Consider the following 24,744-nt stretch of genomic DNA (forward strand, 5'->3'; position numbering starts at 1 on the left):
TTATGTGAAGTTTTTCTGACTTTTTAAATTACTATAATATTTTTTTATAACATTTAATTCTAACACCAATAATTAATGTGAAATACAAATTAAAAAAAATTAAGTCAAAATCATATTTTTACTCAAAACTTTGACTGTTTTTTTTAATTACTACAACATTTTTATAATGTTTTTAATTATAACATTAATAAATTATGTTAAATCTACAAAAATAAAACCCTATAAAAATATTTTTAAAATTTTGAATTCCATTCTGTCTAAATTAAATTTTGTAAATCTTTTTTATAAACAATTCATTTTTAAACAAAAAATTACTTTGTACATTTATTATTAAAATATCAATTAAAAATACAACTTCTAAAATATCAATTATTTTTTAAAAAATCTACAAATTACAAATTTCTATTTCCAATTGTTAAAATATTCATTTTAAAAACATTAATTTTTTTCTTATAAACAATTAAATCTTATAACAAAAATAACTAAAACATTTTTTTTAATATTTTTAATGATAATATTAATAATTTTTGTCCAATCATTTTAAATAAATAAATCTATTCTCTTATAAACAATATTTAACTAAACTTTTTCAGTTTTCTTTAATCACTACAACATTTTTTTTTATTTGATTTAATTATAACATTAATAATTTATGTTTACTATAATCAAAAACCTAAACTTTACAAATTTTTTGTTTCCATTATGTAAATCATTCAATTCATACAAATAAATATTTTTTTTTAAATCTTATAAAAATTATAACTATCTACAAAAATTAAAACAATAAATCAAATAAAGGAATTAATTTACTAACTCCTTAACATAATTAACTAAACTAAAGTCTAAACAAGTTATATTACAACCAACATTAATTTACTAACTCCTTAACATAATTAACTAAACTAAATTCTAAACAAATTATATTACAAAACCATAATCATCCAAACATAAATATAAAATAGAAATAAAAAAAATAACTTTACATAAAAAATTTAAAAACCTGAAGATAAGCAAGAACATCACAATAGGATGACTGATAGGATGAAGAACACCAGTGCCTGAAAACCACATAAAACAAAATAAGAAACACAGAATTTCAAAAAATTTAGAACATAATCGATTATGGCTTGAAATTTTTACAGATAATAGATGACTAACTTTGCTTAATCGATTATCTTCACCATAATCGATTATCTGACCAGTTCTAATTCAGCCATAATCGATTATGCACCATTCGAAGACACGCTCTCACCTCAGACGAACCCACAGATGAACCCAGATGAATCACAGAGATGAACCCAGGACGTGAGATGAACAAGCTATATGTAACTCAAGCCCCTAACACAAACTATGATGGCTTACGAATCTCTCCAACCACACTACACTGCACTCTCTGATGGCTCGCTTTCTTTGCTTTTCTATGAATGGAGGAACCACCTTCATGCTTCGTGTTATATAGCCAGCTTCATTCCACACCCACCTACCTCACCCACTGCATTCACTCACCTTTCACAGTTTCACACACGGTCAAACGATTCCTGAGCCAAGTCAGGAATCTCATGGTTTCATGTGGCATGCATGCAGGGCCACTGTTCTTCTTAATTCCAGCACAAAAGCAAGGGCAACATTGTAAGTTCGTGTGGATGACTTGGCACTCCCACTCTACAGTGCAACTTTCTCTTCATCTTTGAGGAGAAGCATAATTCACTCAACTTTCTCTTTCCTTCCACCCTCACCCGCAACAATGCATGGATCCAAACGGGGTGGTGTTGTGACTTCCGTCGTCGACAACAGTACCACCCCTGGATCCAAACGGGGCCTTAAAGTGATTTGAGAGGAAAGTGAGGTTGTTTGTATTAAGGATATGTTAGAGTAGATTTATGAGAAAAGTTTATTGAATTTTGTGAATGATGTGATAATTATGTAAAAAAATTGACTTTAATAATGATGTAAATTTTTAATAATTATAAAATATATATTATAAATTAATTTTAATTTTAATTTTACTATTATTTATTTTTATCAATATTGATTATTATTTATAATTTTTTAATTCTAGTTATTATTTCATAAATTTATTATTATTAAGTTTATTATTTTAATTATTTTAATTCTAGTTATTATTTATATTAAGTTTTTAATAATTATTATTATTATTATTTATATTATAATATATATTTTTAATTACATTCACAAATATTCACAAATATGCGAAGAAAGAAAACTGTAACTATTTTACCAAGATTTATGTATTTTATTTCTTAATTTACGAACATTTTAGGTATTTCTTTGCTTCTCAATTTTCTAACTTTCTGTCGTAAGATACAAACTTACCCTTAGTGTCTATTTTATATTTTATCATAGTTATGCAAACTCAAAAACAACCCTTGATAGATTTTTTTTATCACATAAAGTCAGCAAATTATGTACTACTGTACACTCTTAAATCTTTTTATGAAGAAAGTGAAATATTATATTGGAACCAAAACTAATCTTACTGAAATACACCATATTTTTAGTTTATATATTTAAAATATGTATCAATTAGTAAAAAAATAGTTTTTGTAATTAAATGAAAATTAAGAGTATTAGAAGAAGATAAATTGAGGATTTAAATTTATTTGAGTTTAAAAATAGAGAAATTTAAATTGAGGCCACTACTCAGAGGATTCTGTAATTTGTAGACATCAAATTAATTGACTAAAAAGGAAACAAAAATTATATATATATATATATACATTTACTTTCCTATTATGTTTTTATATTAATTGTTCTTACAACAAGGACCAAGAACACTTGAAATGGGTTAATCAAGACTAATCCTTCAATCTTGGGCTGAATACTATCTTGGGCCGGGTACTTCTCTCCTTGATGAAAACTCTTGGCTTCTCCTCTCGGCTGGTGCTCTCGGCTTCTCCTCACAACAGGTGGGGGGTACCTGCAAGTCGCTCCGATGTCAAAGTCAGAAAAGGTTTAACGTTCATCAGATAAAATCACTCTTACCTTTTTCTTGTGCGGACCTCCTATTTATAGGGTTTCGTTGATGGGCCTTCTACAGTACTTTTGGACTTTCTTCTCACACCTTTTTATTACTTTTACACCCCCTTGTGCAAGTTCCTTATTTAAATTGGGCTTTATTATGATTTTTATTATCCTTTCAGGTTTCGGTTTAAACCTCTCGGTTTCAACCTTTTTCCATTGTTTACTCAATGTTGTTCTCGGCCTAAACCTCTCGGTTTTAGCCTACCAGTACATTAATATTTTAAAATATATAATAAAAAGGTTTTTTTTATTATTATCTTGAATATTCTTGTCATTTTTTTTATATTTACTTTTATTTTTTTAATAATTTTATAATTTGAAAATCAAATATAACTTTCTTAATCACTTCTCACTTCTTTCTATACAAAATTTATCACTTCTTTCCAAAAAAATAAAAATAAATTTATCCCTTAACTCTCTTAGTTGTCATAATAAGTTAGAATAATAATGTAGACTTTCTTCTCTCACATTTTTTTCTCCTCTAGACACACACTTCCCTTCTCACCTTTTCTTCTTTTCTCTCTTCGGTTGCTTAATTCTTCATTATTTTTCCCCTAGATCATTTTTTTTTATTAAACACTCAAATGTTTTTTTTTTCTTACCAATAGCACTAAAAGGATTGTTTAATAAATATTAACCATTCACCACTCTTTTTTTTTTGTTTCAAATATATATTTTTTTAAGTCTTTTAAAACTAAAAAGATAAATGTTTGATTATGCTTATTTACATGTTTTTGTTTTGTTCTCAAACTTCTTGGATACGAATGTGTTAACTGCCCTTAAACTGATCAGTTACAATACTAATGTATCTAAAGCTTCACTCTATTTTCTTTCATCCTTTTCTCCCGAGACACGCTCTCATTGTCACTCTCATTATGTTTTTCCTTTTCTCTTTTTCGTGGATATGTATTTTTTTCTTGGCTTGTTCCAATTGTTCTATCTTCTTTACATGCATTGCATTTTTTATGTAAGATTTTGTATATAGTTTTTGTATTGGTTTACCGTTGTCATCACCAAGTGCATGAAATTTGTCTATTTCTCCAACACGCTCTCTTCTCCAATTCCCATCACTCACTTTGCTCAAATGAGTAAGTTTCTCAATTTATTTTTTCATAAGACACTATATTTTGTTTTTTTTGGGTATGAGATATCCACACGATATTTTTGCTTATTTCTTCACTTTTTTCCCTAAGTCCTGTTTTTTTTTTCTTTTTATTAAAGACTCAAATGTTCTTTTTGTTTTTTTTATAAGAGCACTACAATTATTGTTTTATAAGCATTAACCATTCTTCGTTTTTTTTTTGTTGTCTTCTAAGATAATTTTGTTAAGCCTTTAAAACTAAAAAAAAAATGTTTTATTAAGCTTATTTACATGTTTCTGTTTTGTTTCATACTTATTGGATACGAAATAGTAGAAGTCATTAATCCAAAAGGATAAAGAAGACTCACGGAAGGAAGCACAAAGAGAAAAATAAAAACAAGAGTGTTTATTTATTTATTTATTTCTTCCATTGACTTTATTATGTAAAGGAAAGAGATGGTTAATGGAAAATGATGAAAACATATATTTGTATTTGTTCAGATAATATTAATGGTGACACTAAAATTATTAAAATATTCTTTTTCATTTGTATATTTAATTAATTGATATATTTAGTTTTAATAAAATAGATTGTTTACTTATAATTGATACATATAATCTCTTTTATTCAATTTTTAATATTAAACATAACTATACATAAATAAAAATAAAAACAAAAATTGGATACTTAACTACGCATGTGTTTGGCTGGTCTATCATAATAATATTAATAAAGAAGGTTTTTTTCTACACAAATTCTTACTATTTTTATATAAGAAAATTAAATTGGATAGATTCTTATTAATAAAGAAGACATTATTATGTTTTTAATTAAAATAGTTATATATATAAACAAATTTAATTATTTAAAGAATTATTAAAATGATTTATATTTATTTTTAATTCGATGATTGTATCTTTTAATAAATAAAAATTTATTTATTTATTTGATAAATAATTAAATATTTTTTTAAAATAATAATTATATACTTTTTATATTATTTTTACAAAATTATGTATATTTTGAATATTGTATTATTTTTTAATTAATTATTAATAAAAATAATAAAATTATACACTTTTAAATTAATAATAACGTGAATAGGCATGCATGCAGTGAATGTGTATTTGGTTTATGTTAATAAAGAAATTTAACAATTTAGTTAAACCTTAATTTTACCAAAAAACATTCAAAAGTGAAGATGTTTTGAAATCATGTTTTATCTTTCGATAACAACAGTGGTAACTCACTAATGAAAAGGAAAAAATGGCAGAATAATAATTCACCAAAAAATATTTTAATCATTTAATATTTTAGAGATAAAAATATTTTTCCTTGTTAGTTGTTAACAGATTAATATGCAATGTACCTCTACTTTTTATTTTTATTTATAATTATATTATTTTTTATTTGAATATCAAAATACTACTAGAAGCTTATTTATAATATTTTAAACTTAAAAAAATTTTAAATGAAAAAATGACCAAAATAAAATTTATATGGGAGGTTCCTTATTACAATTTTGTTCACAAATAATTTATAATATAACTCTCATGTCATAGAAAAATATCATTTATAAATTGGAAATTTTATTCTTTTCAATAACATTTGTTTTCTAAAGTTTAAGAAGTACACTAACCCAGTAACCCTTACATGGATCAATATTTTCAAAGAGCCACAAGACTAATATTAAGTATTGATATATTCTAGATTTTACAAAAACTAAATTTGAATTTATTAATTAATAATTATATATAGTAGAAATTGAATATAAAATTGACAATAATTTATATTTTTTACTCATCAAAAGCGACCTAAATTTATTGTTAGTGTTGAAATGAAATAATTGAAGAATTATTTTTGAAAAAAATATAGTAAATAAAAAAAATAAACATACAGTTAAGAAGATAATTATTTTAAAGCACGTTTTTTTATTTCACACAACAGATTATATTATTTTTTTTCCACAATGTTAGTAATAGGGGCATAAGAAAAAAAAAAAAGGAAAGTGTGGAGTGCAAATAATAAGAGATGAAATGCTTAACATTAATGGGTTGGGTCCAGCAAGGTTTGGGCCGAAAAGAAGTCCAACAGAAACCCTAACTCATACGACTATATAAACCTTCCATATCTTCATTCTCCCCTTCCCAGAACAAACCCTGCATTGGAAACCCTAGTTCCCCGCAGCAATGCAGATATTCGTGAAAACCCTCACGGGGAAGACTATCACCCTTGAGGTGGAGTCTTCAGACACCATCGACAATGTCAAGGCCAAGATCCAGGACAAGGAGGGAATCCCACCGGATCAGCAGCGTCTCATCTTCGCCGGAAAGCAGCTCGAGGACGGTCGCACCCTCGCCGACTACAACATCCAGAAGGAGTCCACCCTCCACCTTGTCCTCCGTCTCCGCGGTGGTGCCAAGAAGCGCAAGAAGAAGACCTACACCAAGCCTAAGAAGATCAAGCACAAGCATAAGAAGGTGAAGCTCGCCATCTTGCAGTTCTACAAGGTTGACGACTCCGGTAAGGTGCAGAGGCTCCGCAAGGAGTGCCCCAACGCTGAGTGCGGCGCTGGAACGTTCATGGCCAACCACTTCGATCGCCACTATTGCGGCAAGTGCGGCCTCACTTATGTCTACCAGAAGGCTGGTGCCTAATTTGTAACGGATTTGCTTTTTTATCATTATTTTTAGTTTTTAAAGTTTTGGTTCATGTTTTGTTCGTTTAGCGTTGCGACTGTTTTGGTTTAATTCTAATGAATACTCTATCGTTTTTGAATTATATATTATTCGCATTCCTATATTGTTAATTTGGTGAAGTAGTTTATGATTGAATTGGTGTGATAGTTTATTGTTCTTTGATATAGAGACTGTGATGTAGAAAATGGAAGTTGTAGGTTTTTGGATCGTGGAAGAATCTGAGTATGTCACTAAGGTTTCTGATTAATTGATCTTCAGTTCATCATGTGATGGTTGTGAGTTGCGGTATGTGCTGATTCTTACAGTTGGTTTCTTTCTTTCTGATGTTGATATTAAATTGATATTGCACAGATGTGGTTTTGTGGGTTTTGCAGATTGTTTGAATATAGTTAAAGCTTTCTGCCAAATTTTACTGATTTATGGTGATATATTCAATTTAAAATTGATGCAGGATTGGAACTGGTTTATTAGACAACCAGATTATTTGCTGTCTTTGTTTTCTTTTAATGTAGTTATGATGTTACTTAATTGATGTTGTGTTTGTCACTCAGTGATATTGTTCCACTGGGGATGTTTTTTTGTGTTGTTCCCATTCTGGTTTTTATTGATTGACTGGAAGGATGTTTAGAATGGTGCAGTCTTGTAAAGTCTTTAGAACGTCGTTTGATATTTTTTATTCGCTTGATTTTCGAAGTTTCTATAAAATGCAAGTGTAAAAGATTGTAGTGTATATTTTGTCGGACGTACTTAAAACATTTGAATTCTGGTTATGATTAACTAATTTGGTTTGAACATGATAATTTTGCTTTGTTATTTGTATATTAAATTTTGTTTGAAGCTCTTGGTTGATTATTATTTGTTTGGTATTATTTGTTTTATATTCTTGTTAGGGTGATATTGATTGATTTTTGTAATTGTTGGGTCTATTTTGGATTGAAACAAAATTCATGAATTTACTGATAGCATTCTTGAACTTATGATATTTGGTTATGCGGTGTTCAACAAAATGAAGCACGATGTTAACATAATGTTCGAAGAATCTTATATAACAAGATGGGCCATATTTAGCTTTTGTTTGATATGAAGTTTAAATTGTAATTCAGTTTAGGGTTTTGATTGTATGTCGCCATTATTGTGTTATGTCAAGTTTTAAGTATTGAATTATTTTATTAACGTTATTTTTGTTATTATGATTTTAATATACTATTTTATTATAAGAAAGTTTTAATTTAATGTACGTGTCTAAAATTTTTTTTCCTTCAATTTCTGGAGATATGGGTTTTGTAATTTGGATCTAGGAGAAAAAGTTGTTTCACGCCGTCAATATTATTGTTGTTATTCTTGTCACTACAAATTGAATAAGGTTGTTTAAATGTATTACAGATAGGTCTATAAGAGTTTTGTGTTGCTTTTTTTGGTTACGAAAACAATTTGGTGTTTGAGGTCCTGTATTATTTATCTTTGATTTGTCTTTTTTTTTTGTTTTAAAATACTTTCACCTTAAAAAATTGATTTGCGTTTGGTGTTTGTAGTCCTGTGACAATTGATTTAGATTAAGCATCAATTTAGGAAAATAATAGAATGAACATTAATGTTTCCCTTTTGACGGTTAATGTTTTTATTAGGCTTGGCAATTCCTATGTAAACCTCGTACTAGAGGTGTTTCTTCGTGCACCCTTAAGGAAGTTTTAAGAACATAAGTACATCGTCTTCTTCTTTGTTATTTTCGTTATTCTTCTCTGCCATTTTTGTTTTGTCCCCTTCTCTGCCATTATCTTTATCACTTTTCAGATTAAGCAGTTAGTATTTCTGATGATTTTAGTGATTTTAGTGTGCTTTCAAGGGACATAATCAGACATGTATGCATATATGCTTATGCTTTCCATTGTTTTTGTGATGATTAGTGGGTGATTTTGAAAATGGAAATGATACTTTTGATAATCCTTAAAGTTGTATACAACTGAAAAGAAAAAGAAAGGGGTAAGGTTCGTTTTGAAATAGGAGATTTTCAGAAACGATTGTCCGTGACTCTTTCTTGGAAAGGCTGTCCTACCACTTTAGAATGTTCTTTATGAAAAACATTTTATTAATTATGGATTTACTATTTTGGAAGTAAAAAATTAATTCTGGATTCGGAATGATTTTGTCTTCTGAATTTTCTATTTTATAAGCACTCTTTTTTTAGATGGAGGCAAAAACACTATCTAAAAAGTTATGATTTATAATAATAAAATAAAATTAATCTAAAAAGTTATGATAATTCAAATCTAATATGCATAGTATTTTTATTCACTTTTATAAATATAAATAGAGGTAAATGTGGTGAAAGATACATTTCCTTGTAACATTTATTCTTTCAATTTTTATTATTAACTCGGATAAACTTTTATATGAATTTCACCCATTTCAATTAAGATAACATAAGTAAGAACTCAAGATTTCAATACTAATAAATTAAAAAAAGAAGATACCTTTCTATTTTAGACAATTACACTTTTATGCCTCAAGCTTATAAGTTTATTATAAGCTATTATTTAAGTTGAACCAAAAGGTCACAATCCAAACGAAAAAAAACAGTCAAGTCTCACAATCTGAGTTCAAATGAACATAATTTATTTTTATCAAATTTGAACCAAACGGTTAAATCACAATTTTAGTTTAAGCGAATATCGAGAAATTTTATCTAACTTGAACCAAACAATCAAGTTATTATTCGAGTTCAAACAATTATCAGAAATAATTAACGGACATTACTTAAAATTGAAAACAAAGAAAACAAAGGTTGACTTATCTAAATCAAGTTGAGCTAGTTCATCTTTTAAATTGATCTTCAAATTTCGAGCGGAAGGACTTGCATACCCCAAATATAACCGAATACACTCAGACTAATAATTGCTTGTTTAATATTATATTTAAAACACATAAATTAGATCATAACTTGGTTATAGGTTATTAATAATTATAGATTACTATTATAAAATCCCTTTATATCTCTTGATAATATTTTTCTTAATGGTTTGAGTCCAACTAGACTTATAAATAGGCGATAACTTTCTCAATAAGGGGACATACTAAAATCTTTATACTCTTACTCACAAATGTTATAAATCCTTGCTAACTTAAGCATGAGAGAGTCTTTTGCAGGTAGACCTTCCTTCTTTGCTTGTGATCAGTCAACACTACAAAGTTTGGTCTGCATATACCTAATTCTTGTGCCTTAATCAGCCTTGCAAATTGAGTGATAAAAGGATTTCGAGTACAGTCAATCCCTGCGCGATCAAACCTCTTGATAGCCACCTGAGGGTGAGAGAGAGCTCTAGATTCTTCCCACGGGAACTAGAAGGGCCCTCATGCGTTATCGGCTTTCAGTTCCTCTGTGAGAAATATGATTATCCACCGTTAGTCAGTAATGTGGGTTGGCTTGGATTACTTAGTGTTGCGCGCCTAGGAGGGCAGCGCGCTTTGGGATGCGGAGGAGCAAAGCAGCTCGAACGAATGAATGTGAGAGGAGCGAAAAAAGCCCAGCTCCCTAACCTAATGCGGCACCGGGTTCGGACCGCAGGGAACCGTAGCATGGGAGGATGTCTAATCCTCTGATAGAGATGTTGAAGTAAACCCTAAGTCGCCCAACGCCTTGCGCGGGGCGTTGTCGGCCGGTTGCCTGTATCAACGTAAGATCCTCCCTACCCGACTGCCCGATAACATCCACGTACTTATACGCAAAGCTGCACTTCCCGCGCTATTCCTCCTTTTTAGAATTCTCTTAATCCTTTTATAGTAAGAAAAAAAATATAAAAAATTAATAAAGTAAAAATAATGATAATTAATTCACTCAAATTTTAGTTATTCTATTAGTTTTTGTGATTTGTATGCATATTTTTTAATCACAATTTGGGCTTGAATGTAACATCAAATTAATTGAAGCAATGTATTTTGAAAATGAAAGTCAAATGAATTAAAGTTGAATGAGACTATATGCTGACTGTCTTGTAGGTTTTTTTTTTTTTTTTTTATGAAAGTGAAGATATTAAAAGTGTTATGTTTCGAAGTGAGTAACTAAAAAAATTTAGAAAACTTCAAAAAAATTATTTTTGAGGTACAATAATTATGGTTGATGAATCACATATCTTCATGTGTTTTTTTTAATGAATAACTTTTTTTGTTTCTTCTTTTATTTTAAGATTTTTTATGTGATGGCACGTAGTGAAGAAGAAAATCACTATGATGATGAGAAGAAATCTGAATTGAGTTAAGGCAAAAACAGAAAATCAATGACGCCATTAAGATATGTTTTTGAATTAGATTGTACAAAGATTAAACTCAGTTAGATTTTAACATGTTTATAAAGATTGAAAACATATTTCACCTTGATATCAATGTAATGTTATATAATTTCTTTCACACATGTATATATATTTTCTATAAATTTATATATAAAATAAAACATGTGAATAAATAATATATATATAATATTTTTTATTTAATTAATAGACTGAAAAATTAATTTCAAATCAAATTGATATCTATTTTCTAGTTGTTATTGTAGTATTTTTAGTTTCAATTAACTAACTTATATATTTTATCAATATTATTTTAAAATGGATAAATAAGATTTAAAAAAAATAGAAAGTAAAATTTAAGTTTAATTTATGAAACAAAATATACGACTTACACCACACAAATATCAAAATTATTTTTATAAAATAAAATAAAATTTACTTTACCATAAATATTTCACTGATTTTTGTATGGAAAATTTAAATAATTTTTATGTGATTAACATATTTTACTTACTTATATAAAGTATTTAAATCATCAACTTTAAATTTTTAAATTTAGTGTCTGAATATAGTTTTAGATAAATAATTATATATATCTTACTATTTATTACAAATTATTTAAGATTTTAATTTTTATGGATAAATTTGAGACAACATCATAATTAATATATTTATATATTAAAAATTAAATTATATAATAAATATATTACAATTTTGTTACAAAAATGGTAAAATTTTCTCTAAAATTTTGTTTCGGTATACACAAGTATTATCTTTCAAAATAATTATATTGACTGTATCTAAGTGAATTTTTTCATGATTTATGAGTTAGAAAATTTGTTATATTACAATATTGAATAATACATAAGATAATTATGATTTTTTTTAAACTTTTTTATAAATTTTATTTCATACATTAAAACAACTATATTTTATAATCATATTTAGTAAAAATAATTTTTATTAATAGGAGTGATATTTTATTTCTTTTAACGAGTTATGAAACTCACCTTAATACAAAATATTAAGACTAGATCTAATTCAACTCAAAGTTAAGATAAAGTCACATATTAAAATTAGTACTACGTCTGCATACTCTACATAAAAGAACATAAAACTCATTATTAATGAAATAAAGATTGTTGCAATCTCGAGGTGAACAATCTAATAATGACTACACTTATTACATTTAAAATTTTTTTATTTAAAAATTTAAATTATTTATATTTTAAAAAATATTGAATTATTTACACAGAATATTTATTTATTTAATTAATATGTTCGAAAATTTACACATTACATTATATCAAATTATTCTAAAAAAAATATAATTGAAATTAATATACAAAATTTTATAGTCTTTTTTTCTATCATAATTACATTATATTATTATTATTATTATTATTATTCAAATATGATACATAAAATTACTTTCTTTTATATATTATAAAATTTATTTTTATTAATAATATTAAATTTATTCTCAAAAGAATAACCTAATATCAATGAAATCTAAATAGTAACACAAAGACTTCTTTGGTATTCTACATTTTTTTTACTTTATATACTTGTTCTATTTGTTTGTTTCTTTGCACAACTGTTTTGAGAAACCAATTGAAAGTGCTCTTAATGTTTGTTTTGATATAGTGAAATGTTTCTCCAATAATAGCTAACATGTCAATCAAAATTATTTATTTTTATTTTTTTGTTTTTATCAAACTAAACTTATATAATAAATATATTGTATTTTAAAATAAATTCCATGCATTTAATAAAAACAAAAAATGTAACTAAAATTTAGTTCTATAGTTAAAAACACATCCAAAAATAGAGATGTTTAGAAAACCTGTTTTATCCTATCATATTGTACCGACAGGGTTTGTACGACCGAGACTATGACTCTGCACCCGCCGATCATTATGTCGACTGACACCACAAAAACTATTATGCTTAAACAAGATTAGTGATGCTAATCAGCAATTAAGAGTTGGGTAATGCACTTCTAAACATGACCCAACTACTTGGCCCAATAAGAAAGGGCCATGACAACCATATAAATAGGTACAAAATCCAAGAACCAGGTATGTCATTATATGATGCCCAAAGTATCTAGTGTCAAATACTAAATTCTGACTTGAGCATCAGAGTGCCTTTTACAAGTATCATCCGAGTCTGGACTTTGTGGAGAGGCGGAGTGAGAAGAGGAGAGGAAGGAGCTCACTTGGAGATGAATAGAAGGAGTGCTAACCGATCGATTGAGGAGGTAGAGGAGTTCCAATAATTCTCTTGATTTTAATCCCGTTTGAGAATACATATCATTCATAATATATCACTATGTAACGTCAAACCACTTTGTCTATCTTTTCATAATCAATAACAGTCTATAGAATAAGGAAGTGAACATAATGATGAAATTGAAAGTATGAGGTTTTGGATGAGGGTGGAAGTGGAAAGGGAAGGACATAAAGGGAAAAGAGAGTGAAAAATTATGTTGTTTGAATGCTGGAAAAGTTAGTGGAAAATGAGTAGATTTGATTGGAAAGATAGTAGATAATATGATTGATGTGACTGAAACAAAACAAAATTGTGTGTTTGATTAATTGATCGAAATATTACTATTATGAAATTTGGAAGATTTTTAATAAAAATAAAAATAATTGTTTAGATATCCTTTGTTTATTGATATATTTCTAGAATTAGTTTCAAATAAAGAATAATTTTTGTATTAAAAGTATATATATTTATGTAATTATTGTTGTTTGAAATTTGTAATTAAAGAAGAAATCTAACATTTAAATATTTTTGACCAATACTTTTAGGTAAAGGGAACATTCGTAAGTAATCATAATGCATACCATGTCGCTGGAAGATTAAAATTCGTAACATTTCATGGAAAGCTACCATGCCACATTGAGTTTGTTAATATTTCATTTAGGATATGAATATTGTAGTTAATTTTGTTTCAATTTATCACATATAGTTATTTCAATTTATCACATATAGTTATTTTCCTCATATTCTCATCACTTTATCACATATATCTTATATATAAATATGAGGATAATCTATATCTTTTTCTTTATTTTCTCAAGTTAGTAAGAAGTATGTTTATCTTTGTTTAGACTCATGGTCATTGTTTCCCTTATATGTTCATATAAAATAGATGTTTTATACAATGATAAAAAAAAAGTGAAAGATAAGTGAAGGAAATAGATAAGTACTACCTAAAACAATTTTTGAATAAAGCTTACTTAGCATATTCTAAATCTATTAAAGTTGTACAATACAAATTCTATGTAACAAGTTTGGAAAAAATATAATCATTTATGGTTTTAATGATAAGCCCATGAAGATATATCATCTAATGTTATTTTGTATACAATAATTTCTTTTAGCACCCTATACTTTCTTCTTGCACCTCCATATGTGTGAGAAAATTTAAATTATCATTGAATTGAAAGCATTTTGAATTGCATAATCTGAATACTTATTCTTGATTGTTCAATCCAAAATTAATAAAATATATTTCAAATTGTATAATTCAAAAATATATTATAGATTGTACAATTCAAAATATGTTTCTAAATTGTGTAATCTAGAAATATATTCTGAATGTACAATTTTAGGCTGTAATCCAAAAATTTGAATTATATTTTTATATATAAAAATGTATTTTAGATTGTACAATCTAGAACATGTTTATGAATTTTACAATATAAAAGTCTAAAACATGGTCATTTTAGACTTTTCCAACACATGGAGGTGCATGAAGAAACCATGTGCATGGAGGAAGAAATAACCCTCTACATGTTGATGAATAATGATTCCAATTTGAAGATAACATATAACAAGTCAAAATTAACATGATTTAGAAGAATAATTAATGGGTTGGAGTTTAAGTAGTTGGACTAAATAAATTTTGAAGTCCATTTTCTTTACCATTGATGTTAGGAAAATTCTCCCTACATCTCCATACATTTTCCCTGCACCTCCATACTTTTTTTTTATAATTCCAACAATACCCTTATGGTGGAGAGTGTTATGTCTTTTTCTTCATTTTCAAGTGGTGATGGTTGCTTGTGGTGGCTGATGGCAAACAATGGTGCTTGAGATAAGTTTTGTTATGTTTTCGTTAATTTTTTTTTTCATTTTTTTGGAAGTCACAAAACCCAGAAAAAGAACCAGGGAAGTACAAAAATGGAGTACAAAACTAAAAAAAACTTTGCACTAAGGAACTTCGGATACAATGAATATTCTCGTCAACCCTCTCATACACGCTTAAATGATGGAACCGACATCTCTCAAATGCTACGACTAGAGAAGAATAGAAGTATTGCATTTAGAAGAGATGTATGGAGGTGCATCTTAGGTTATTTAAAAAGGGATTAGAGTTATTTAAATTTTTTAAAAAAGGTTACAACCGACTTTTCACAATTAATATGAAGATGCAGGGGGGGTATGGAAGTGGAGGAATAATTTTCCTTAATGTTAAGTAGAGGAAGTTGGTCTTAGCCCACGATTCATCACTTTAATATTATAATTTGTTCATATCTTTACTTGACGTGAGATTTCTAACACACTTCCTGATATCAAAGGCATCAAGTATGATAATAGAATGAGACCCAATGGCGGGTGGCACGATAGGCCCAACTAATCTTAACTGGGATATAATCTTAGTGGCTCATATATCATATTAAAGTAATGAAATTTAAGTTAATTCAACTTTACAAAAACTAATTTAATAAGGTGCGGTTTGCACTCACTTATACATTATAATTTGATTATATCTCTTTTCGATGTGAGTTTTTCAACATACATCCCTAATGTCGAGGATATCGAGCATTCACGTTGAAGACATCGAGCATGGAAAGGATCCAATAGTAGGTGACAAATAGATACTCATAATTACTCAAATATCATTAAGAAATGACTCTGGTGCCATATTAAAGTAATCAAATTTAAGTCTAACTTAATTAAAAAAAAAATACTCAGTAAAGTGAGATTTGTTCCATTAATTATCATTATGGTTTGGGAAACATAAAACTATTAAAGTGATCTAGGCTACTTAAAAAACATGCAATATTTAAATAAAAAGAAATTACAGGTAGCAAAATGGGTACCATTTTTTGACCAAGTCCATCATTGGCCCGTCAACCTTTTTTTAAATAAAAATCAATTTTGTATTTTTAAAATTTGTTATATATATTAAAAACACATTTAATCATATGAATATTGTGTACGATAGTAATTGATTAATTAGTGTCTCTAATAAGTTAAATTAAAATAATAATCGTATTTGTAAGTGTTAAGGATTTTCTCACTTTTGTTGTTACCATTGTTCAAATAATATCATGTTTTTGAAATGCTGAAATCTTAATCCATTGGGATTTGCATAAAAAGTCCTATGTAGTTCTTGCCTACATTGTGAGAACTGGTGCATGTACCCCTGTTATGCAATGACATAATTTTGTGTAGGTTTATATTTTTATTATTTTAAGAAAAAATAAATTAAAAATAATAAGAGACAAACACTATTTGATAATATAGTTTCTCTTCTTCAAACAAGTGAAAAAACTAGATGCTTTTATAAGGGGGAGGAGACAGAGGAATGTAAAAATAAAGTGAAAATCTAGAAAAGTAAGGATGGTTTTATAGCATTATACAATTCTATCGAACTCAATGATAACTAATTTTGTATACTTAAAATAAGAAACAAAAGAATGTTCAATGAATATGTTCCCAAGCTCCATTCACGATCTCATCATTTATGAAGGGGCGCAAAGACCACATTTGGCAGTAGCTTTCTAGTTCTTCTGATGACATCCTCAGATCTAAAGCAGACACAATCTTTTCCTGCAAGAATAGGCAAACATTTTAAGGATTCTTCATTTTCACTCACTTTAAGCTCACAAAAACACATCATTCATTACCTGCATCAAATAGTCTTGCTTTACCATGCTATATATGAAAGCCATTACCATGGCCAAATGTGTGATATCAGGACTTTGAGAATCAGACAAAGCATCCTTTTCCTCCTGAGTAAAGGTGTAATTGCTGTTCTAGTAAGCAGGGATTCCATAATTTCCACTACTATATTTATATCATGCAAATGATTCTTGAATTTAGTGGAGTACAACTTCCCAACCAAGAAGAGAAAGAGGTCAGTGAACTTGGTAGAGGAGCAGATAACAAATTCTATTTAACAGGTTTTATTTGTAAAGATTATAATAACAAGCTTCACATAACACTCTATCATCATTGCAACTCCAATAAGAAGTATCAACTGCTGGGGTTGCTTTTTCTTGGGGGAAGGGGGGAGCAGGGGAAGAAACTCAATCAAAGGAACATTTGGAGAAAAAAGTTAGCAATTAAATTAGAAATTCTTCCCAAATAAGTAATAATATTACCAAATCATTATAGATTGCTTGGTCATTTAATCCAACATCAAAATCCAGACCAGAGAAGGCTAATAATTTTCCATCTGTAGTCTGAATAGCACTTGTTACATCCCCCAATAGACCTTCAAGTTCATCAAGTATTTCCTTAGCTGCAAAACATACATGACTAGTTAAATGCCAAACTAACTGCATGTTTAGGAATGATTAATTTTTGGAATTAAAAATTTCTCTCAGAACTAGTTAAAATAAGCAATTACTTTTTAAAAAAGCTTAAAGGTATATACTAAAACAAAGAAGGCAAGATCACCATGATGGTTATAGCATAAAGTTTACAACCCAAGAAATTTTATATACAACACACAGTCGATATGAACTTTTAAATTAATGATGGCCAAACACAGCGTTAGTATCTACAACAAAATATTTTCATAGAGGAGCTAGAAAGAAGCCCATTACTGATTAAGTAATTGAAATTAGAAAGCAATATTGACTAAATGAAAATAAGTTTCCTCCAAGTTGGAAATACATCTTCGTAAATTTACATTTTATTTGGATAGGGCATTTTAACGAGTTTCTTTTCCAATCTTCAAAAGAGAAAATACATATTCAAGTCTATCATAGGATGTATACGCTTATGGAAGCATAGCAGTCATGGATCAATCATTAAAAACACGAGGCCATACCTTTTCTTATATGGTTACAGAGTCCACGTGTGCATGAGTGAACTTCCGTATGCATATTTTGCCATATTGAAACAGTTGTATAGTCAGCAGCAGAATAAATAGCAATAAATTAATAAGTAGAATTCAATCGGAGAATTGATAACTAAAGATTGTACAATGCAGATTCAAGCATATATCTTTTTGGAACAAAGACACATAAAAGAATTAGAGAGAAGCTGAATAAGTGAGAAAAGCAGACAGGATAAATGTAAAGAAACAAATTGCAAGCTGATAGCAAACACTGATACTGGAATTTTATTATGTAAAGATAAAAAATACAAAAAAGAATACCAAATTTCTCCATACATAAAACTATTTAGTACTCATAGCAGCAAACCATTAAGAGTCTTGAAGAGATTATTTTACAGTTTTGGATTTGATTGAGTCACTTGTGGAGTTGCAGGAACAATAGGATTAGGATGAAATATTTCAGGAATATACGTAGAAACCAAAGGGGAATTAATGTGGAAGTGGTTGAAAAAAGATGAGGATATCGAAACTATGCTCATTAAAAATGTCATCTTTAGAAATAAAGATTCTGTCAGTTGAAGATAAACACATATATCCTTTATGACTGGCAGAATACCCCAAACCAAACTGATCTTGAAGACAATGCTTTGCCAAATTTCGGTCACAAAATAAATAAAAAATAGGATAATTTAATGAGAACAGAATTCATGAATAAAAAGAGTAACTATTGTAAAACTGCATGAGTATAGTTTTATAAAAAATTATGGAATAATCTAATATTAACTTAACACTGCACTCAAAGAAAATCAATCGTCATACTCCTGTTAAGTAGAATAAAGAAGATTCATTGGTAACAGTATTGGTTCACTTTTAAAATATCAGACTCAAATAAAGAACAACATTCTCAATACATCATACTAAATTAAAAGGGTTAAGAAAAAAAAAATGTACTTATGAGTCACTAAGCCCATGTTGAGTCTAGAGATATACCCTAATAATGGAATGAGACAACCAATCCCAATAAAAAATAAAGAGCAGTACTTACAGTTTGTTAAACTCTGGATACTGTTGTTGAGCTTCCTACATCCAGAATTTATATAGGCTTTAACTCTCTTAGTTTCATTAGCCACAATTATCTTCTCCACTAATTTAGAACTCATATCTATAGGAGGCCTCCCAATAAAATCTGCACAATTAAAGTTAAAAGTTATAAAATAAGGAGGCGTTTTGTTCCATGGAATCCTTTTGCATTCCCGAAAAATGAAAGTACAAATCTTTATTCCTATGTTTGCTAGAAAGCTGGATACCATTGTTGGTACAATTTTTATATGCATGATAGAAGTTACTTTGTAACCTCCATTATAAAGTTCATTATTTTATTTTATTACTTTAATTAATTTAGAATTTAAAAAGTATTTTCAGAAATATGAAAGCTAACCAAACATATTTTAGATATGCCTAGGAATAACTTTCCAATTATAACATTCCTAGGTAGACTACGTTCCTGGGAATGATAAATCATGACTTGAAGCAAACGCCCCCGAAAGTGAATAATAAGCAATATCATTAGTTTACAGTAACACGTGCTAAAAAAATCTGTATAATTACCAAGCGCTTGTTGAAATCCAGACAGCAGCTTGCTTCCAGCAATTCCCAACTCATCAATCTTTGCAATCCTATCATAGGGTAGCTGTTGAGAAATAAAAATTTATACAGATATATTATGTGATAAAGAGAATACAAAATATTTTTTATTTTATTTCTATGTATGCATATATGAGTGAGTATGTATGTGTTAGGGAACCAAGATTGTTAAAAAGAATAAAATAAGAAAACTGATAGAAAGTCTAGTATTATTGATGATCATAGGGAAATATTAAGGAAACAGTCCCACTGCCATAGAGCAATGCTCCTTGTCCATAGCAAACTAACAGATTATCCCTCTTTATATATGAGTGAGTGTGTTATGTTATGTGTTAAAGGAACCAATTTTCTTATAAAGGAAAAGAATAGGAAAACTGATGGTATTATTATTGATGATTAAAGGAAAGGGAAACTGATACGGTGATGGAGCAGGGAAGGGGAAGAACACAAAGAAAACTAGAAAAATAAGTGCTGGGATAGAGATATATCAGAATAAAAACAACTTTTATAGGATAAAAAAAAATATAACCAACAACATGCCTACTCTACTAGTCTAGTGGGGTATATAATACCCTTTGAAAAACTATTTGTCCTCATGGACAGCTGTGCTGAAAAGACTGAAAAGCTATAACAGAAAATCCTAACAGAAAAGGGGATCCAATCCCTACAAAAGACAAAAGAGATCCTTCTAGATATAATCCTTTAACCAAATGAGCCTAGATGTCCTTCTAATGGGCCTTGTGCTTGTGAGTCCCGTATCAATAGTCGACCCCTGCAAAGCAACCTTGTCCTCAAGGTTTTGGATGGATGAACTTGGCGGAGAAGTTGTGATGGAGGACATGGTGGTATAGGAACTAGGGGTGTGGGAGGTAAAATGGGGTGGTGTGGTTATTGTTGGGTTATTATTGATAGTGGGTGTTGGTGTTGGTGTTTGGGGGGGGGGGGGGGGGTAAGATTGGGCCCCGCTGGATTTTTGGTGGGTGTTTGTTTGGGGAAAAAGTCTGGGGAGTGGTTGGTGGGCCACGGTAATTTTTGTGGCGTGGGGGTGGATGTGAGAGGGTGGGAATAAATTGGGAAAGTGTGTTGGCTTTTGGGCAAAGGGGTGTGGTGTTGGCAAAGGGGGTTGATAGTGGGTTGTAGATTGGCATGGGAAACCCAAAGGGCAAGGTTTGGAATGAGATTGGTTTTGTAACATTGGAATTTGGTGTGTGCCAGCTACTTGTATTGAATGCGGCACAGAGTCACATGAAGTTGCTGCAGGGAGTTGGTGACGTGGCACAGTATGGGCAATTGATGGAGATGAAGTGGCGTGCGCTGATGGTGTGGGTAGATGGTTAGGTGCATTTACTTGTGGAAGTAAATGGGTAGGTGAAGGTAGGTGCGGGAGTAAATGGGCACGTGAAGCAGAGGTGGGTGGTTGGTGAAGGTGATGGATTTCCTATGAGCTCTTCTTAGATGATTGGTTGAAGATGGTGCAGAAACTTATGGATGAGAGTGGACAAGGTCCTCCTAAGAGGTGTGGTGACCTTGAAGGTGCATGAAGAGTATGGACATGGGGAGGTTCGACCAGCCCCTTTGTAGGTGGTGAAAGGAAGATTAAAACCTAGAAGCTAGGCAAGAAGTAAAGTATGACACTAAATGGGCAGCATAACTGATGGCAAATTTCATGAAGGTCTTCTTGAATCATGTAAGAAAAATGGTGCGGAAGCTATGAAGGTGTGTGAGCAAGATCCTCCTAAGAGTGGTGTTGATCTTGAAGGTGCATGATAGGTATGAACATAGGGAGGTTCGGCCAGCCCAAGGAAAGATGAAGGATGTGAAGTTTAGAGCTTAGAGTTATAGGGAGAAGCAAAGCTTGGCACAAAATGGCAGCATAACTTTACTCACAATAAACTTGCAAATACAAGGTGTAGGCCTTCCTATTTATAAGCTAGATGGCCGTATAAACTAAGCTAATATCTAATGAAATGAAAGCCAAATGAAATGCAAATCACCAAGCACATGTGCCATGTGCTCATGACCGGCCAAAGCTAAAGAGATTCTAGAATGTTCACACAATTATGCTTTCTACACTACTCTAATTACTAAGCACCCCTAATGGGCCTCCATGTAACATGTACAAGGCTTTCTCTCTTCCATCCGTGGCTTCATTCAATTGGGTGTGAATGTGCTTAGCCATTGATCTTGTAATTGGGCCTAGACGGTCTAGGCCTCCCCCTAGACGCTCCATGTGTAGCCTTCCCTCTTCACGTCCTAGATGCTCCTTCCTTGAGTCTAGACGCTCATCATGGTCTAGCTTTGGGTCTTGGCTTTCATGGTGGGATGTGCTTGGCCCTCCTCCATCATCCCCTCCCCCTTGGAAAGGATTTGTCCTCAAATCCAGCTCGTCATCGTCATTGGTACCTACAAATGGAGAAAGATCAATTACATTAAAAGTGTCATGAACTCCATATTCATGAGGTAGGTCCAATTTATATGCATTGTTATTGACTCGCTTGAGGACTTGAAAGGGTCCATCACCTCGGGGACTTAGTTTGGACTTCCTTTGAGTTGGAAATCTATCTTTGCGAAGGTGAAGCCAAACTAAGTCTCCTTCCTCAAAAATTATTTCTTTCTTCCCTTTATTGTTGTATTTTGTGTACTTCTCATTTTGTTGTTGTATTTGAATTTTAATCTTCTCATGCATTTTCTTTACAAAGTCGGCTTTAATTACTCCTTCCTTATGCACAAAATCTTGTGGATTAGGAAGAGGTATCAAATCCATGGGTGTGAGAGGATTAAAACCATATACTACTTCAAAAGGAGAAGCATTAGTAGTCTTGTGAACTACTCTATTGTAAGCAAATTCAATGTGGGGAAGATACTCATCCCAAGATTTATGGTTGCCCTTCATGATAGCCCTAAGCATAGTCCCAAGAGATCTATTGACTACTTCGGTTTGACCATCCGTTTGAGGATGACAAGAAGTTGAAAATTGTAGTCTTGTTCCAAGTTTGCCCCAAAGAGTTTTCCAAAAGTGGCTGATAAACTTGGGATCTCTTCGGATACTATACTCCTAGGGAGACCATGAAGTCTCACCACTTCTCTAAAGAAGAGTCTAGAAATATTTTGAGCATCATCTACCTTGTGGCATGGAATAAAATGGGACATTTTGTTAAAACGGTCCACTACCACAAAGATAGAGTCATGGCCTCTTGCAGTCCTAAGAAGTCCTAAAATGAAATCCATGCTAATGTCTTCCCAAGGAGCATTTGCAATCGGCAAAGAGGTGTAGAGTCCATGAGGCATTGTTCTAGACTTTGCTTTTAAACATGAGATGCATCTAGAACAATGTCTTTGGACATCTTTCCTCATGTGTGGCCAACAAAATTTTGCTTTTAAAAGGTCTAAAGTCTTATCAACTCCAAAATGACCCATGAGTCCCCCCTCATGTGATTCTTTGACAAGGAGTTTCCTATGTGTTCCTTGGGGAATGCAAAGTTTTCCCTCTTTAAAAAGATATCCCTCGGACACATAGTAACCTCCTTGCGCTCTATGTAGACATTGGGCATAGATGGATGAGAGTTCTTGATCTTCTTGGTAAAGCTCTCTTATGTGGTCAAATCCAAGAATTTGGGCACCATTTTGAAAAGAGTGTATGCCGTCTTGAAAGAGCATCGGCCACTATATTGGTGCTTCCTTTCTTGTATTTGATTACATAAGGAAATTGTTCAAGAAATTCCATCCATTTAGCATGTCTCTTGTTGAGCTTGTGTTGACCCTTTAAATATTTTAAAGACTCGTGATCACTATGGATGACAAATTCTTTGGACACAAGGTAGTGTTCCCAAGTCTTTAGGGCTCGCACAAGAGTATAGAGCTCTTTGTCATAGGTGGGGTAGTTGAGGGTGACACCATGGAGTTTTTCACTAAAATAAGCAATGGGGTGTCCACCTTGCAACAAAACCGCACCTATGCCTACCCCCGATGCATCACACTCTATCTCAAAAGTTTTGGAAAAATTTGGGAGAGATAGAATTGGTACATTGGTGAGTTGAGCTTTTAGCCTTTGGAAGGCTTGCTCATGCTTTTCATTCCAACAAAATGGAACATCTTTTTTAACAAGTTCATTCAAAGGAGAAGCTAGACTAGAAAAATTAGGCACAAACCTTTTATAGAAGCTAGCTAACCCATGAAAACTTCTTACATCACTTACATTTTGTGGAGTTGGCCACTCTCGGATGGCTTTGATTTTCTCGGGATCTACATGCACCCCCTTTTTGTTTACTATGAAGCCTAAGAAAACTACACTATCTACACAAAAGGTACACTTATCCCTATTTGCAAAAAGACTATTTTTCCTAAACACTAGAAGAACTTCCCTAAGGTGACTTAGATGGTCTTCTAGGGTTTTGCTATATACTAAGATATCATCAAAATAAACTACTACATATTTACCTATACAATCCCTCAAGGTGTGATTCATAAGCCTCATGAATGTACTTGGGGCATTAGTAAGCCCAAAGGGCATCACCAACCACTCATATAATCCAAATTTGGTCTTAAAAGCGGTTTTCCACTCATCACCCTCCTTGATTCGAATTTGGTGATATCCACTTTTAAGGTCAATTTTGGAGAATAGAGTTGACCCATGGAATTCATCAAGCATATCGTCAAGCCTTGGGATTGGATGCCTATACTTGATGGTGATGTTGTTGATTGCTCGACAATCACAACACATGCGCCATTTTCCATCCTTTTTGGGCACCAACAAGACAGGTACAACACAAGGGCTTTGGCTCTTTTGAACCCAACCCTTCTCCAACAAGTCTTGAATTTGTGATTCTATCTCCTTTGTTTCCTCGGGGTTGGTTCTATAAGCAGGCCTATTTGGTAGGCTTGCCCCCGGAATGAAATCAATTTGATGT

General features: G+C 30.6%; 1 protein-coding gene across 1 annotated transcript; it reads left to right on the forward strand.

Moving 5' to 3' along the window:
- Window positions 1-6,259: 6,259 nt before the first annotated feature.
- LOC137810564 (ubiquitin-ribosomal protein eS31 fusion protein) lies at window positions 6,260-6,933 on the forward strand. Its single transcript, XM_068611908.1, has one exon. The coding sequence runs from the start codon at window positions 6,314-6,316 to the stop codon at window positions 6,779-6,781; it is 468 nt and encodes a 155-aa protein (XP_068468009.1). The 5' UTR covers window positions 6,260-6,313; the 3' UTR covers window positions 6,782-6,933.
- Window positions 6,934-24,744: the final 17,811 nt, after the last annotated feature.

The sequence above is a fragment of the Phaseolus vulgaris genome, chromosome 2 (genome assembly GCF_000499845.2).
Source record: "Phaseolus vulgaris cultivar G19833 chromosome 2, P. vulgaris v2.0, whole genome shotgun sequence".
In the NCBI taxonomy this organism is placed as follows: Eukaryota; Viridiplantae; Streptophyta; class Magnoliopsida; order Fabales; family Fabaceae; genus Phaseolus; species Phaseolus vulgaris.

Bases quoted from the DNA above. Each gene is read 5' to 3' on its own strand.
- LOC137810564 (XM_068611908.1), top strand. From the start codon at position 6,314: ATGCAGATATTCGTGAAAACCCTCACGGGGAAGACTATCACCCTTGAG.